Below are 14175 nucleotides of genomic sequence, written 5' to 3' on the forward strand. Positions count from 1 at the left end.
GTCAGGACGGTGCAGGGATACAGGCAGTACTCAGGCGAACGGGGCCGGATTGGTTGTGAAAAAGGGACAGCACGGCCAAGATTGGACCGAAGGGCATTTACCCGGACTGCAAACCCACCGGCTAGGCCTGTCTTCCTGTGGAAGGTCAAACACTCCTCCTGCCCCCTAGGAGCCCACAGGAGGGACACGCCACTCTGACCAGGCTCACAGATTGGCTCCAGTGGTGGGGCTGTGACCCTGAGGGTCTCACTCAGAGGGGCAGGGAGAAGAGTCATCACAGCGTCCCGACAGTGCGGAAACTGGCCTTTCGCCTCAACAGGTCCACACCAACACCCTTCGAAGAGCTTCCCATCCAAACCCATTCCCCTTCCCGATCACGCTACACTTACCCCTGACCAACCCACCCTAACCTGTACATCCCTGGGCACCATGGGACAATTTCCCATGGCCAATCCACCCTAACCTGCACATCCCTGGACACTATGGGACAATTTCCCATGGCCAACCCACCCTAACCTGCACATCCCTGGGCACTATGGGACAATTTCCCACGGCCAACCCACCCTAACCTGCACATCCCTGGGCACTATGGGACAATTTCCCACGGCCAACCCACCCTAACCTGCACATCTTTCGATAGTGGGAGGAAACCGGAGCACCCGGAGGAAACCCACGCAGACACGGGGAGAATGTGCCAACTCTACACAGACAGTCACCTGAGGCAGGAATTGAACCTGGGTCCCTGGCGCCGTGAGGCAGTAGCGCTAACCACTGAGCCACCGTGCCGCCTCAACCCCGGTGCCCAGAGCAGGAACGAGGGTCAGGGGGGAAAGGGAGGTGGTTCACTTCTGGCACACCGCCCCGCAGTATCTTCAGATTCCTCTGTGGGAATGCAGTGTCTCACCCTCCTGCCCTAGGCGGGTAGTTCTATAACCAACCCCACCTCTCTCCTCACCTCCCTCTCTCTCCCTCTGTGTCATTTACAGCTGGGGCCCGCATTGAGGATCTGCAGAGTTTACAACCATCGAAGATGCCCTATCTCAGCCCCTGTGCCATCAGACTCATTCCCGCCGACAGGTTTAAGGTGTGGTACAGTGCCATGGCAGTACGCTGGTGTGTGAGGACACGGGACAGGGAGGAGGGAGATGGGGACACACGCACCAGGAATACCTGCATCTCCTGGAGGGTGACGAAGGAGCACTGGGGAGGTGGGGGGGGGGATGGGGGGAACCACGAGGAGACGAAGACTGGAGAGTCAGGACACACTCCCCCAGGGGTTCCCCAGGATTCAAAACGAGCCTGCGTTCCCAATTCCTGGCACTCAACCCCAACTGTCCCCCGCCAGCTGGGAACATCCCCTCCGTATCCCTGTCACACCCTCCAGCCCCTACACCCCCTCCCTATCTCTGTCACCCCCTCCAGACCCTACACCCCCTCCCTATCTCTGTCAACCCCCTCCAGCCCCCTACACCCCCTCCCTCTCTGTCACCCCCTCCAGCCCCCTACACCCCCTCCCTATCTCTGTCACCCCCTCCAGACCCTACACCCCCTCCCTATCTCTGTCAACCCCCTCCAGCCCCCTACACTCCCTCCCTATCTGTCACCCCCTCCAGCCCCCTACACCCCCTCCCTATCCCTGTCCCCTCCCCTGAGCTCTGTAACCTGTTGAGTATCTCTGGGCTCCCGGGGGTGGTTGTGGTGTGGGTTCCTGCCCCCTCTCTCTCTGTCTCTCTCTCTCTGTTCCCCCCCCCCCCCCCCCATTCTGTTAAGTGTACCCTAAGCCCAGTGCCTGCACTAAGTACTGTCCCCAGCTGCTCCGCGGTAACTCCTCGTGGGAGTCAGTGACCCCCCCCCCGACGAGGGTATCATTTTGGGAAATGATGGTAACTCCCTCCCGCTCGTTCCCCCCCCCACAGCTCCGCGCCAGGATCTGGCGGGCAAGGTAGCTGCACGCCCACAGGGAGGGGGCAACCAGTCAGTGACCCCTGGGGGGTCAGTCAGTGACCCCTGGGGGGGAGGGAGGAGTCAGTCAGTGACCCCTGGGGGGAGGGAGGAGTCAGTCAGTGACCCCTGGGGGGGAGGGGGGAGTCAGTCATTGACCCCTGGGGGGAAGGGGGAGTCAGGCAGTGACCCCTGGGGGGAGGGGAGAGTCAGGCAGTGACCCCTAGGGGTGGGGGTCAGTCAGTGCCCCCTGGGGGGAGGGGGGAGTCAGTCAGTGACCCCTGGGGGGAGGGAGGAGTCAGTCTGTGCCCCCGGGGGGAGGGGGCGGGGATGGGGACGGGGGGGGGGGGGGGGGTGAGGGGACGGGGGAGGTGCGAGGGGCTAGCCGAATGCAGCGGGAGGTTGCTGACTGTCCGGGGTGGGTTGCCCTGTAGGTGCTGTCTGTGGAGCAGCTGAAGGCGCTGGGCCCGGAGAACGCTGGCGCTGTGACCCCGGAGCAGATGGACCTGCTGACCCCGGAGCAGAAGGACGCTGTGCACGAAGCACTCGGAGTCTCCACTCAGAAAGCGCTGCCCTACGGTAGGTACCTGGGCCCGGGGGGGGGGCGCAGACTCTGAGCAAACCCCACCCCCCCACCCTTCACCAGCTGCATCTCCCACCTCGGCCACCCTCTGGCTCCAACTCTCCTGGGGGGGTCTCTGGATGGGCCCAGCAATTAGTTGCCCCCTTGAGAAGGTGCGGGGGGGGGGGGGTGTGAGCTACCTTCTGGATCTACTGCAGACCCCCTGGTGTGGGTGGTCCCTCAGGGAGGGAGTACCAGCACCCTGACCCTAAAGGAATGGCCAATATATTCCCAACTCCGGTGAGGGGCAGTGTGGGGAGGGGGTATGGGGCAGGAGGATGTGGGGGTGAGGAGGGGGTGTGGGCTGGTGTAGGGAGTGTGGTGGGTGTAGGGGGCGGGGGGCAGTGAGGGGGCGTGGGGGGTGTGTGGGGGAGAGTAGGGGGTGTGGGGGGGGTGAGGATGTGGGGAGTGGTGTGGTGTTCCCGTGTATCTGCTGTCCCTTGTCCTTCCAGATGGAAGTGGTGGTGGGTTTGGGAATGGGGAGAGAATGGGGGACTCGCTCCCACGGGGAGTGGGGGGAGGTGACTAGCAGAGATTCTTGATAACCACCTGAGGGAGGGAGAGGGAGCATTGAGGGTGTGTGTGTGTGTGTGAGACAGCAGGAGAGCAGTGGGGCCGAAGGGCCGGGTGCTGTGCTCCACTAGCTGTGGAATCCTCCACCAAATGACTAACTTGCATCTCTTGCTCCCCTAGGCATGTCCCGCAGCCCCAGCCTGGGCGTCTCTGGGCTGGTGCACATGGTTGCTACCCTGCTCTCGGTTGTGCTGCTGTTTGGGTGAGATGTGATGCAGAGGGAGGCAGAATCTCAAACCGCCCGTCCCATCCTCCCGCTGCAGCTCCTTGTACCCGACTGCGCCCGCACAACGTCTTCCCTCACCCTTCTCCTGCTTGGAAAGAAAGTGCTCGCTTCGAAAATCGATTTCCTCTCAAATCCGAGTTAAAAATGAATATTTTCAGCAAATGATTCGCTGTGAATCGATCCTGTCACTGGGCACGGTTGGATGAACATGTTGTCCCAGTTTTTTTTTCATTAAACTGTTTCCTTTCTGTGTGAGTCTCATGTCATCATGTCTTTCTGTTCAGCACAGAAACACGACCAGCTGAGTGCCCGATGGGTAATACCTCAGTGAGTGGATTCGATGTGATACCTATTGCGATCTGGGCGGTGTCTATGTTGTTGCAGCTGCCCCCATCCAGGGCAAATGGGGAGTGTTCCCTCACCCTGCTGACCTGTGCCTTGTTGATGATGGAGAGGCTTTGGGGGTCGGGGGCAGTCTCTGCAGGATTCCCAGCCCCTGACCTGCTCCTCACAACACTGTGTATATGGGGCTGGCTCCAGTTCAGTTTCTGGTCAATGGTGAATCCCCCCTCCCCCAGGATGTTGACAGTGGGGAAGGGGATTCAGTGATGGGAACGCTATTGAACATCAAGGGAGCGATGGTTAGATTCTCTCTTGTTGGAGAGGGTAACCCCCAGGATGATGACAGTGGGGGGATTCAGTGACGGTAACGCCATTGAACATCAAGGGAGCGATGGTTAGATTCTCTCTTGTTGGAGAGGGTAACCCCCAGGATGATGACAGTGGGGGGATTCAGTGACGGTAACGCCATTGAACATCAAGGGGGCGATGGTTAGATTCTCTCTTGTTGGAGAGGGTCACTGGCTGGTATATCACTGTACCTTGTCAATTACCAATACAAGCCTGTATTTACAATAATGATGATGGGTTTCACAGACCTGGCCTGCACTCCCTCACATAGAAAGTGATGAAGGACAGAGCAAATTGTCTGTGTGTGTGTGTCTGCGTGTGTGTGCCTGTGAGAGAGAGAGAGAGAGAGTGTGTGTCTGTGTCTGTGTGAGAGAGAGTGTGTGTTTGTGAGAGAGAGAGAGTGTGTGTCTGTGTCTGTGTGAGAGAGAGTGTGTGTTTGTGAGAGAGAGAGAGAAAGTGTGTGTGTGTCTGTGACTGCGTCTGCATGTGTGTGTGCCTGTGAGAGAGAGAGTGTGTGTGTGTGTGTGTCTGTGTCTGTGTGAGAGAGTGTGTGTTTGTGAGAGTGTGTGTCTGTGAGTGTGTGTCTGAGTGTGTGTGAGCGAGTATGTGTGTGCGCGAGAGTGAGTGTGTGCGTCTGTGAGAGTGAGAGATAGAGAGAGAATGTGTGTGTGTGTCTGTGAGTGTGTGAGAGAGAACGTGTGTGTCTGAGTGTGTGTGTGTCTGCGTGTGACTGTGAGTGTGTGTGAATGTGTGTGAGTGCGTGTGAGTGTGAGAGTGTGCGCGCGTGTCTGAGTGTGTGTGTGATAGTGTGTGAGAAAGAATGGGTGTGAGCGAGTGTATGTGTGAGTGAGAGAGCGTGTTTGTGAGAGAGAGCGTGTGTGTGAGTGAAAGTGTGTGAGAGGGAGTGACTGTGTGCGTGTCTGTGAGAGTTCGAGTCTGCGCGTGTATGTGTGTGTGTGTGTGTGTGAAAGAGCTTGTGTGTCTGTGTGTGAGAGCGTGTGGGTAAGAGCGAGTGTGTGAGTGTGAGTGAGCGAGTGTATCTGTACATGTGATTGATTGACCCTCCCTCCCACCCCCCCCACACTGCCTGTCCCCATGCTGGGTGGGCTGGGCTCATGCTGCTGTGTAATTGGATGGTGTGAACGCACACAGAGTTCGATTGTCACATACCTCTCAGTCCAAGGCCTTTATTCTGGGGGAGTGGGCACCATCCCGGTACCACAGCTGGAACATGCACAGTAGGAGGCCGGTGTGTGTGTGTGGGAGGGGGATTAGAGCAACAGACTCACACACACACGCGCGCACGCGCACACACACCCTCCCGAGTCCTGGCAGTGATGCCAGGCGGACCGACAGACACTGAGCAGCAGGAAGTGACGGAATCTCGCCCCAGGGTGAGGTTACAGGGGAGGGGCTTCATCCCCCTGGCCCCCCTCAGCCCCCTCGCCCTGGGCCTTCTGCTGCTGCAGCAGCCACTCCTTGCGTCGGCGGGTCTTGGGTCTCTCGAAGTTAACCACCGACATGGGTAGGCGGACTGTCTCGATACCGTTCACCTGGGGATGGGGCACACACACAGAGTGAGAGAGCGAGAGCGCGAGGGAGGGAGAGAGCGAGAGAGGGAGAGAGAGAGAGGGAGAGAGAGAGGAGACACCTCAAGAGATCCGTCCGCCTCACCCCCCACCCAAAGGCAGCCGTACCACACACCATCAGCCCCACATCTTAGAGGGGGAGCGTTACTCTCATGGTAACAGATTACTCTGTATCTAACCCCGTGCTGTCCCTGTTCTGGGAGTGTTTGATGGGGGAACAGTGTAGATGGAGCTTTACTCTGTATCGAACCCCGTGCTGTCCCTGTCCTGGGAGTGTTTGATGGGGGACAGTGTAGAGGGAGCTTTACTCTGTATCGAACCCCGTGCTGTCCCTGTCCTGGGAGTGTTTGATGGGGGGAAACAGTGTAGAGGGACCTTTACTCTGTATCTAACCCTGTGCTGTCCCTGTCCTGGGAGTGTTTGATGGGGGGGGGACAGTGTAGAGGGAGCTTTACTCTGTATCTAACCCTGTGCTGTCCCTGTCCTGGGAGTGTTTGATGGGGGGACAGTGTAGAAGGAGCTTTACTCTGTATCTAACCCCGTGCTGTCCCTGTCCCTGGGAGTGTTTGATGGGGGGACAGTGTAGAGGGAGCTTGACTCTGTATCTAACCCCGTGCTGTCCCTGTCCTGGGAGGGTTTGATGGGGGACAGTATAAAAGGTTTACTCTGTATCTAATATACCTTGATGTTGCCAGGGTTGGAGGATTTGAGCTACAGGGAGAGGCTGAATAGGCTGGGGCTGTTTTCCCTGGAGCGTCGGAGGCTGAGGGGTGACCTTATAGAGGTTTGCAAAATTATGAGGGGCATGGATAGGATAAATAGACAAGGTCTTTTCCCTGGGGTGGGGGAGTGCAGAACTAGAGGGGCATAGGTTTAGAGTGAGAGGGGAAAGATTTAAAAGAGACCTAAGGGGCAACTTTTTCACCCAGAGGGTGGTACGTGTATGGAATGAGCTGCCAGAGGATGTGGTGGAGGCTGGTACAATTACAACATTTAAGAGGCATTTGGATGGGGACATGAATAGGAAGGGTTTGGAGGGATATGGGCCGGGGGCTGGCAGGTGGGACTAGATTAGGCTCGGATATTTGGACAGCATGGATGAGTCAGGCCGAAGGGTCTGCTCCTGCGTTTGGACAGCTCTACGATTGTGTGGCCTGGTGGGTTGTACTGAAATATCCCTCCCCCCCGATGTGACGGGCGGGAAGGGACAGGAATAAACTGGCGAAGACTCACTGTGACGTCACACCAGTACTCTCCCCAGCGGGTGATGGGTTCATCGGGAATCCTCAGCGCTTCCTGGGGCACAAACACTCGAAGCTGAGAAAGAAGCAAAGGAAAACAGTTCTACTTCATATCCAGGGCAACGTGAGACTGGCACCACACCCGCTGCCTCCCACACCTGGCGCTCAGGAGCAGCAGTGTGGGCCATCAACAGGATACCCTCACCATCTCAACCCACCAAAACCTCCATCCGGGAGGACAAGGGGCAGCAGATACATGGCAATACCTTCCCCTCCCCCCCAACCACTGCCATTCCCACACCCCCCCAACCTCGCCGTTGGGAATATATTGGCCGTTCCTTCGGGGTCAGGATCCTGAAATTCCCTCCCTGAGGGATAACCCACAGCATGGTGGCTCCACAAGGCACCTTCTCAAGGGGCAGTTAGGGACGGGTGATAATTGCCGGTAGAATGACAGATAGGGACCGGATGTCACAGAGTGACAGCTGAGGGGGCTGGCGTTGTCAATGGAAGTCCCCACCCCCACCCCGGCCTCCCCCACCACCCCCACGGTGCCTCTCTCCACACACCTCCTTCAGAAAATGCCGACAGACCAGCTCCTTCGTCAGCTCCCATCTGACATTGTTCTTCATCCTCACCGTCAGCACGGAGTCCTTCAGGAACTGCACCGTCTGGGAGACACAAACACCAGGAGGCTCACATACACACCGCGCATTCACATAGCGCCTTCCACACAAGTGAACGGGGCCCCCAGGAACACAGAGCTCACTGCTCCCGCCCACAGATCTCTGTTGGTGAGAAGGGAACCTGGTGGGACAATTTCCCACATCCCACCCACCCTAACCTGCACATCCCTGGGCACTATGGGACAATTTCCCATGGCCAACCCACCCTAACCTGCACATCCCTGGGCACTATGGGACAATTCCCCATGGCCAATCCACCCTAACCTGTACATCCCTCGGCACTATGGGACAATTCCCCATGGCCAACCCACCCTAACCCGTACATCCCTGGGCACTATGGGACAATTCCCCATGGCCAACCCACCCTAACCTGCACATCCCTGGGCACTATGGGACAATTCCCCACGGCCAACCCACCCTAACCTGCACATCCCTGGGCACTATGGGACAATTTCCCATGGCCAATCCACCCTAACCTGCACATCCCTGGGCACTATGGGACAATTTCCCATGGCCAATCCACCCTAACCTGCACATCCCTGGGCACTATGGGACAATTTCCCATGGCCAATCCACCCTCACCTGCACATCCCTGGGCACTATGGGGCAATTTCCCATGGCCAATCCACCCTAACCTGCACATCCCTGGGCACTATGGGACAATTTCCCATGGCCAACCCACCCTAACCTGCACATCCCTGGGCATTATGGGATAATTTCCCATGGCCAATCCACCCTAACCTGCACATCCCTGGGCACTGGGGGGGGGGGGGGGGGGGGGGGGGGGGGGGGGGGGGGTAGGGCGGCGAGGAGGGGGTGTGGGGGGTAGGAGGGGGTGTGTGAGTGGTGTAGGGGTTGTGTGGGGGGGGTGTAGTAGGTGCATGTGGGGTGACGAGAGATTGTGGGGGCGGTGTAAGGGGTGTGGGAGGTGTAGGGGGTGTGTGAGCGGGTGTAGGGGGTGTAGGGGTGTGTGGGAGGGTGTAGAGGGTGTAGTGGGTGTGGGTGTTGTGGGTGCTGAGAAGTGTGTGTGATGGGGGGTGTAGGGAGTGTGGGGCGTGTAGGAGGTGTGGGGGGATGTAGCGGAGGTGTAGGAGGTGCAGGGGGTGTGTGTGTGGGGTGTGAGGGGTGTAGGCGTGTGGGGGGTTTGTGAGGGTGCGGGGGGTGGAGTGTCAGGGGTTTGGGGGGGTGTGGGGTGTAGGGGTGTGGGGTGTGGAGGGGTGTGGGGTGTGTAAGGGTGCGGGGGCCGTGGGGTGAGGGGTGTGGGGAGTAGGGTGTGTGTAGGGGTGTGTAGAGGGTGTAGTGGGTGTGGGTGTTGTGGGTGCTGAGAAGAGTGTGTTGAGGGGGGGTGTAGGGAGTGTGGGCGTTGTAGGAGGTGTGTGTGGGGTGTGTAGGCGTGTGGGGGGGTTTTGAGGTTGCGGGGGGGGTGGAGTGTCAGGGGTTTGGGGGTGTGTGGGGTGTAGGGGTGTGGGGTGTAGGGTGTGTAAGGGTGCGGGGGCAGTGGGGTGAGGGGTGTGGGGAGTATGGTGTGTGTAGGGGTGTGGGGGTTGTGTCGTGTAGGGGTGCGGGGGATGTAGGGGGTGTGTGGTGTGTGTGTGGGGGTGTGGGGTGAGGGGTGTGGGGGGTGTGTGGTGTGGTGTGAGGGGTGAGGGGTGTGGGGTGCGGGGTGAGGGGTGAGGGGTGTTGGGGGTGTGGGGGGTGTGTGGTGTGGTGTGAGGGGTGAGGGGTGTGGGGTGAGGGGTGTGGGGTGAGGGGTGAGGGGTGTGGGGTGAGGGGTGTGGGGTGAGGGGTGTGGGGGGTGTGTGGTGTGGTGTGAGGGGTGAGGGGTGTGGGGTGAGGGGTGTGGGGTGAGGGGTGAGGGGTGAGGGGTGTTGGGGGTGTGGGGGGTGTGTGGTGTGGTGTGAGGGGTGAGGGGTGTGGGGTGAGGGGTGAGGGGTGTGGGGTGAGGGGTGTGGGGTGAGGGGTGTGGGGGGGTGTGGGGGGTGTAGGGGAGTCAGGTTGCGGGTGTGGGTGTGGGGTACTCACCATCTCTCCCGTCCGGGTCTGCAGCCTTTGCTCTGGTCTTCCCTCACGAAGTAACTGCCAATACAACAACAAACACACACTGCATTCACATGGAACCTGATCACTCACACACACACACACGGCGCCGTGAATCCGTCTGTCGGCGCGCAGAGGGGGAGGAGTCGGTGGGGGAGCTGGGAGAGGTGGGGGTGGGGTTACCTGGACAGGAGGTGGGGGGGTCAGAGGTTGGGAGGGGATGCCTCACTCACCCGTCTCTCCTCCTGGAAGTGAGCGGTGTTCTCCGGGGAAGTGTAAACGGCCAGACCGCGGGGCAGCAGCTGGTTCCGACCCACTGACTTCTTCACATAGACCGTGTCCCCTCGTCCCCCCAGCTCTGTGGAGGAGGGGGTGAGGAAGGGAGCAGGTTAACATCGAACATAGAACAATACAGCGCAGTACAGGCCCTTCGGCCCTCGATGTTGTGCCGACCCAAGCCCACCTAACCTACACTAGCCCACTATCCTCCATATGCCTATCCAATGCCCGTTTAAATGCCCATAAAGAGGGAGAGTCCACCACTGCTCCTGGCAGGGCATTCCATGAACTCACAACCCGCTGAGTAAAGAATCTACCCCTAACATCAGTCCTATACCTACCACCCCTTAATTTAAAGCTATGCCCCTCGTAATAGCTGACTCCATACGTGGAAGAAGGTTCTCATGGTCAACCTTATCTAAACCCTAATCATCTTATACACCTCTATCAAGTCACCCCTAAACCTTCTTTTCTCCAATGAGAACAGCCCCAAGTGCCTCAGCCTTTCCTCATAAGATTTTCCTACCATGCCAGGCAACATCCTGGTAAACCTCCTCTGCACTCGTTCCAATGCCTCCACGTCCTTCCTATAGTATGGCGACCAAAACTGCACACAATACTCCAGATGCAGCCGCACCAGAGTCTTATACAACTGCAACATGACCTCAGGACTCCGGAACTCAATTCCTCTACCAATAAAGCCCAGTACACCATATGCCTTCCTCACAGCACTATTTACCTGGGTGGCAACTTTCAGAGATCTGTGTACATGGACACCAAGATCCCTCTGCTCATCCACGCTACCAAGTATCTGACCATTAGCCCAGTACTCCACCTTCTTGTTACTCTTACCAAAGTGAATCACTTCAGACTTACCTACATTGAACTCCATTTGCCATCTTTCTGCCCAGCTCTGCAGCTTATCTATATCCCTGTAACCTGCCACATCCTTCCTCACTGTCAACAACTCCACCGACTTTCGTATCATCTGCAAACTTGCTCACCCAGCCTTCTAGCCTCTCCTCCAGGTCATTTATAAAAATGACAAACAGCAATGGTCCCAAAACAGATCCTTGCGGAACACCGCTAGTAACTGCACTCCAAGATGAACCTTTACCATCAACTACTACCCTCTGTCTCCTTCCAGCCAGCCAATTCCTAATCCAAACCTCCAACTCACCCTCAATGCCATACCTTCGTATATTTTGCAGTAACCTACCATGGGGAACCTTATCAAACGCCTTACTAAAATCTATATACACCACATCTACTGCTTTACCCTCATACACCTCCTTAGTCACCTTCTCAAAGAATTCAATAAGGTTTGTGAGGCACGACCTGCCCTTCACAAAATGAAGGGCTTATGCCCGAAACGTCGAATTTCCTATTCCTTGGATGCTGCCTGACCTGCTGTGCTTTAACCAGCAACACATTTTCAACTGTGATCTCCAGCATCTGCAGACCTCATTTTTTACCTTCACAAAACCATGCTGACTATCCTTGATCACATTATTCCTATCCAGATGTCCCTTACAATTCTCTCTAAGACTTTGCCCACAACAGAGGTGAGACTCACCGGCCTATAGTTACTCGGGTTATCCCTACTCCCCTTCTTGAACAAGGGAACCACATTTGCTATCCTCCAGTCTTCTGGCACTATTCCTGTAGACAACGAGGACATAAAAATCAAGGCCAATGGCTCTGCAATCTCCTCTCTTACTTCCCAGAGAATCCTAGGATAAATGCCATCAGGCCCAGGGGACTTATCTATTTTCACCCTTTCCAGAATTTCCAACACCTCTTCCCTACATATCGCAAAGCCATCCATTCTAATTAATTGTGACTCAATATTCACATTGGCGACAATGTCCTGTTCCTGAGTGAATACTGACAAAAAGTATTCATTCAGTGTCTCCCCAATCTCTTCAGCCTCCACACGCAACTTCCCACTACTATCCTTGACGGGACCTATACTTGCCCTAGTCATTCTTTTATTCTTGACATACCTATAGAAGGCCTTTGGGTTTTCCCTAATCCTCCCAACCAAGGACTTTTCATGTCCCCTCCTTGCTGCTCTTAGCTCTCTCTTTAGATCCTTCCTGGCTGCCTTATAACTCTCAATCGCCCCAATTAACATCGGGGGGTGGGGGATAGCTCGGTGTGTGTATGTGTGTGTGTGTGTGTTTGGGGGGGTTGGGGGAGGGACAGAAGGGCGGTGCAGTTTGAGACTTACTGGGCACCGTCTGGGTGAGGATGAGCTGCAGCGTCTCCTGGGGCCAGTGTTTGGTATCCTCCACCAGCCGGTAGATGCGGTGTCTCCTGGGGTGCAGCCTGGCCGGTCGGCCCTTCTTGGGCAAGGGAACCTGCCAGCATCGCTCTACCACGACCGTCCCCTGTGGGAACAAAGCAGACGGTGCTACCAGAGAACGGCCTGGGGTCTGAGCACTCACTCCCCCCACCCCCCCCATCCCCCACCCAACCCCAGCACCGACCAACACCACCCTACCCCGTCCCAAGGTCACCCTGACACCCCCCAGACAGAGGGAGACACCACCCTGACCCACCCCCAGACAGTTCACTGACCTCTGACCCCTAGAAAGCTCCCTGACCCCAGTGAGACCCCAGGACAGCACACTGACCCCTGACCCCCAGAAAGCTCGCTGACCCCAGTGAGACCCCAGGACAGCACACTGACCCCTGACCCCCAGAAAGCTCCATGACCCTTGACCCCATTGAAACCCCAGGACAGCACACTGACCCCTGACCCCCAGAAAGCTCCATGACCCTTGACCCCAGTGAGACCCCAGAACACCACACTGACCCCTGACCCCTAGAAAGTTCCCTGACCCCCCCAGAAGATATTCTGACCCCTGATAACCCCGTGACCCCGGAAGTAGCGGCTGCAGCCCATTCGGCCCATCGCCCTCCGGCCCTCCCCCTTTACCCGGGCGGCGCTCATCCTCAGCCCGCGGGCCCGCGCCTCGCCCCCGGCCCCGAGCGCGGCCCCGAGCCGCACGATCCCGTTTCCCAGCCGCCACATCCGGGGACCGTCTCCGGCACCGGGGCAACGGCGCGACCGTCACCGAGAGAGGACCCCGGCACCGCGCCTGCGCGTGAGGCCTGGGGACCTGGGGGCTGCCCGCGGCTTCCGCCTGATTGGAGCCACCTCCCTCCATCTGCTCAAGGAGAGGGAGGGGGAGAGAGAGGGGGAGGGGGACGAGAGAGAGAGAGAGGGGGAGGGGGCGAGAGAGAGGGGGAGGGGGGAGAGGGAGAGAGAGGGGGAGGGGGGAGAGGGAGAGAGAGAGGGGGAGGGGGAGAGAGGGAGAGAGGGAGGGTGTGAGGGGGTGGGGTGGAGGAGAGGGGGAGGGGGAGGAGGTGAGGACAGGGAGGGTGAGTGAGGGGGTGGGGTGGGGGGAGGGGTGGAGCAGAGGGTGGGTGAGGGGAGGGTGAGTGAGGGGGTGGGGTGGGGTGGAGGAGAGGGTGGGGGAGGGGAGGCTGCTCCCCCCTCAATCACATTTCACACAGAATTTACACAATAAACTGCGAAATCCACATCATCATAAATTCCAACAACAAGAACAATCCACACGTACAAAAATCCTCCACCGTTAAATCCCTCTCCAACTCCTCACTTCCAAGTTTTCGTTCAATCATGGAATCACGACAGGGTGGCCGCGGGACATTCAGCCCATCGCTTTCCAGAACAACATCCCACCCTATCCCTGTAACCCCACATTTCCCACAGCCATCCCATCCTAACCCGGACATCCCTGGGCACTAAGGGACAATTTCACTAATCCAATGGTGGATTGTCTGTGCTAAATTATCCCACAATGAGCCCCGCAGGGAGTGGAGTGTTTTATGTCCCCATTCAACTCCATTTTGATCACGCTGCATTGCCCTTTGATGTGAAGGGCACTGCTTGTCACTGGCCACATGGGTGTTTCCTGTCTTCCTGGATTGACCATGGGAAATTGTCCCATAGTGCCCAGGGATGTGCAGGTTAGGGTGGGTTGGCCATGGAGAATTGTCCCATAGTGCCCAGGGATGTGCAGGTTAGGGTGGATTGACCATGGGAAATTGTCCCATAGTGCCCAGGGATGTGCAGGTTAGGGTGGATTGGCCATGGGAAATTGTCCCATAGTGCCCAGGGATGTGCAGGTTAGGGTGGATTGACCATGGGAAATTGTCCCATAGTGCCCAGGGATGTGCAGGTTAGGGTGGGTTGGCCATGGGAAATTGTCCCATAGTGCCCAGGGATGTGCAGGTTAGGGTGGGTTGGCCATGGGAA

At 57.7% G+C, this 14175-nt stretch overlaps 2 protein-coding genes across 5 annotated transcripts in view; one reads left to right on the plus strand and one right to left on the minus strand.

Moving 5' to 3' along the window:
* Positions 1–3550, plus strand: part of LOC132805561 (otoancorin-like) — a 61532-nt gene extending 57982 nt beyond the window's left edge. For 3 of the 4 annotated variants that reach the window (XM_060820681.1, XM_060820682.1, XM_060820684.1), the window contains 2 exons: positions 2376–2520; positions 3257–3550. In XM_060820681.1, coding sequence (XP_060676664.1) covers positions 2376–2520; positions 3257–3527 — 416 coding nt within the window. In that variant the 3' untranslated portion in view covers positions 3528–3550. Of the gene's footprint in view, positions 1–986; positions 1085–2375; positions 2521–3256 lie in introns of all 4 variants that reach the window. The other variant, XM_060820683.1, reaches the window with a different exon arrangement.
* A 1673-nt stretch (positions 3551–5223) lies between these two features.
* On the minus strand, positions 5224–12985 carry mrpl9 (mitochondrial ribosomal protein L9). The gene is made up of 7 exons (XM_060820602.1): positions 12829–12985; positions 12118–12277; positions 9839–9963; positions 9591–9644; positions 7452–7553; positions 6875–6958; positions 5224–5605 (listed from the first exon to the last, which is right to left on the minus strand). Exons 1-7 carry the CDS (start codon positions 12922–12924, stop codon positions 5453–5455), a joined length of 774 nt encoding a protein of 257 aa, XP_060676585.1. The 5' UTR covers positions 12925–12985; the 3' UTR covers positions 5224–5452.
* Positions 12986–14175: the final 1190 nt, after the last annotated feature.

The sequence above is a fragment of the Hemiscyllium ocellatum genome, chromosome 50 (genome assembly GCF_020745735.1).
Source record: "Hemiscyllium ocellatum isolate sHemOce1 chromosome 50, sHemOce1.pat.X.cur, whole genome shotgun sequence".
Classification (NCBI taxonomy): Eukaryota; Metazoa; Chordata; class Chondrichthyes; order Orectolobiformes; family Hemiscylliidae; genus Hemiscyllium; species Hemiscyllium ocellatum.

Excerpts from the sequence above, each read along its gene's own strand:
- mrpl9 (XM_060820602.1), bottom strand. The coding sequence starts at position 12,924 with ATGTGGCGGCTGGGAAACGGGATCGTGCGGCTCGGGGCCGCGCTCGGG. Across the intron at positions 6,959-7,451 it reads GTCGGCATTTTCTGAAGGAG|CTTCGAGTGTTTGTGCCCCA; the intron begins GTGTGTGGAGAG and ends CTTCTTTCTCAG. Across the intron at positions 5,606-6,874 it reads AGTACTGGTGTGACGTCACA|GTGAACGGTATCGAGACAGT; the intron begins GTGAGTCTTCGC and ends CCCCATCCCCAG.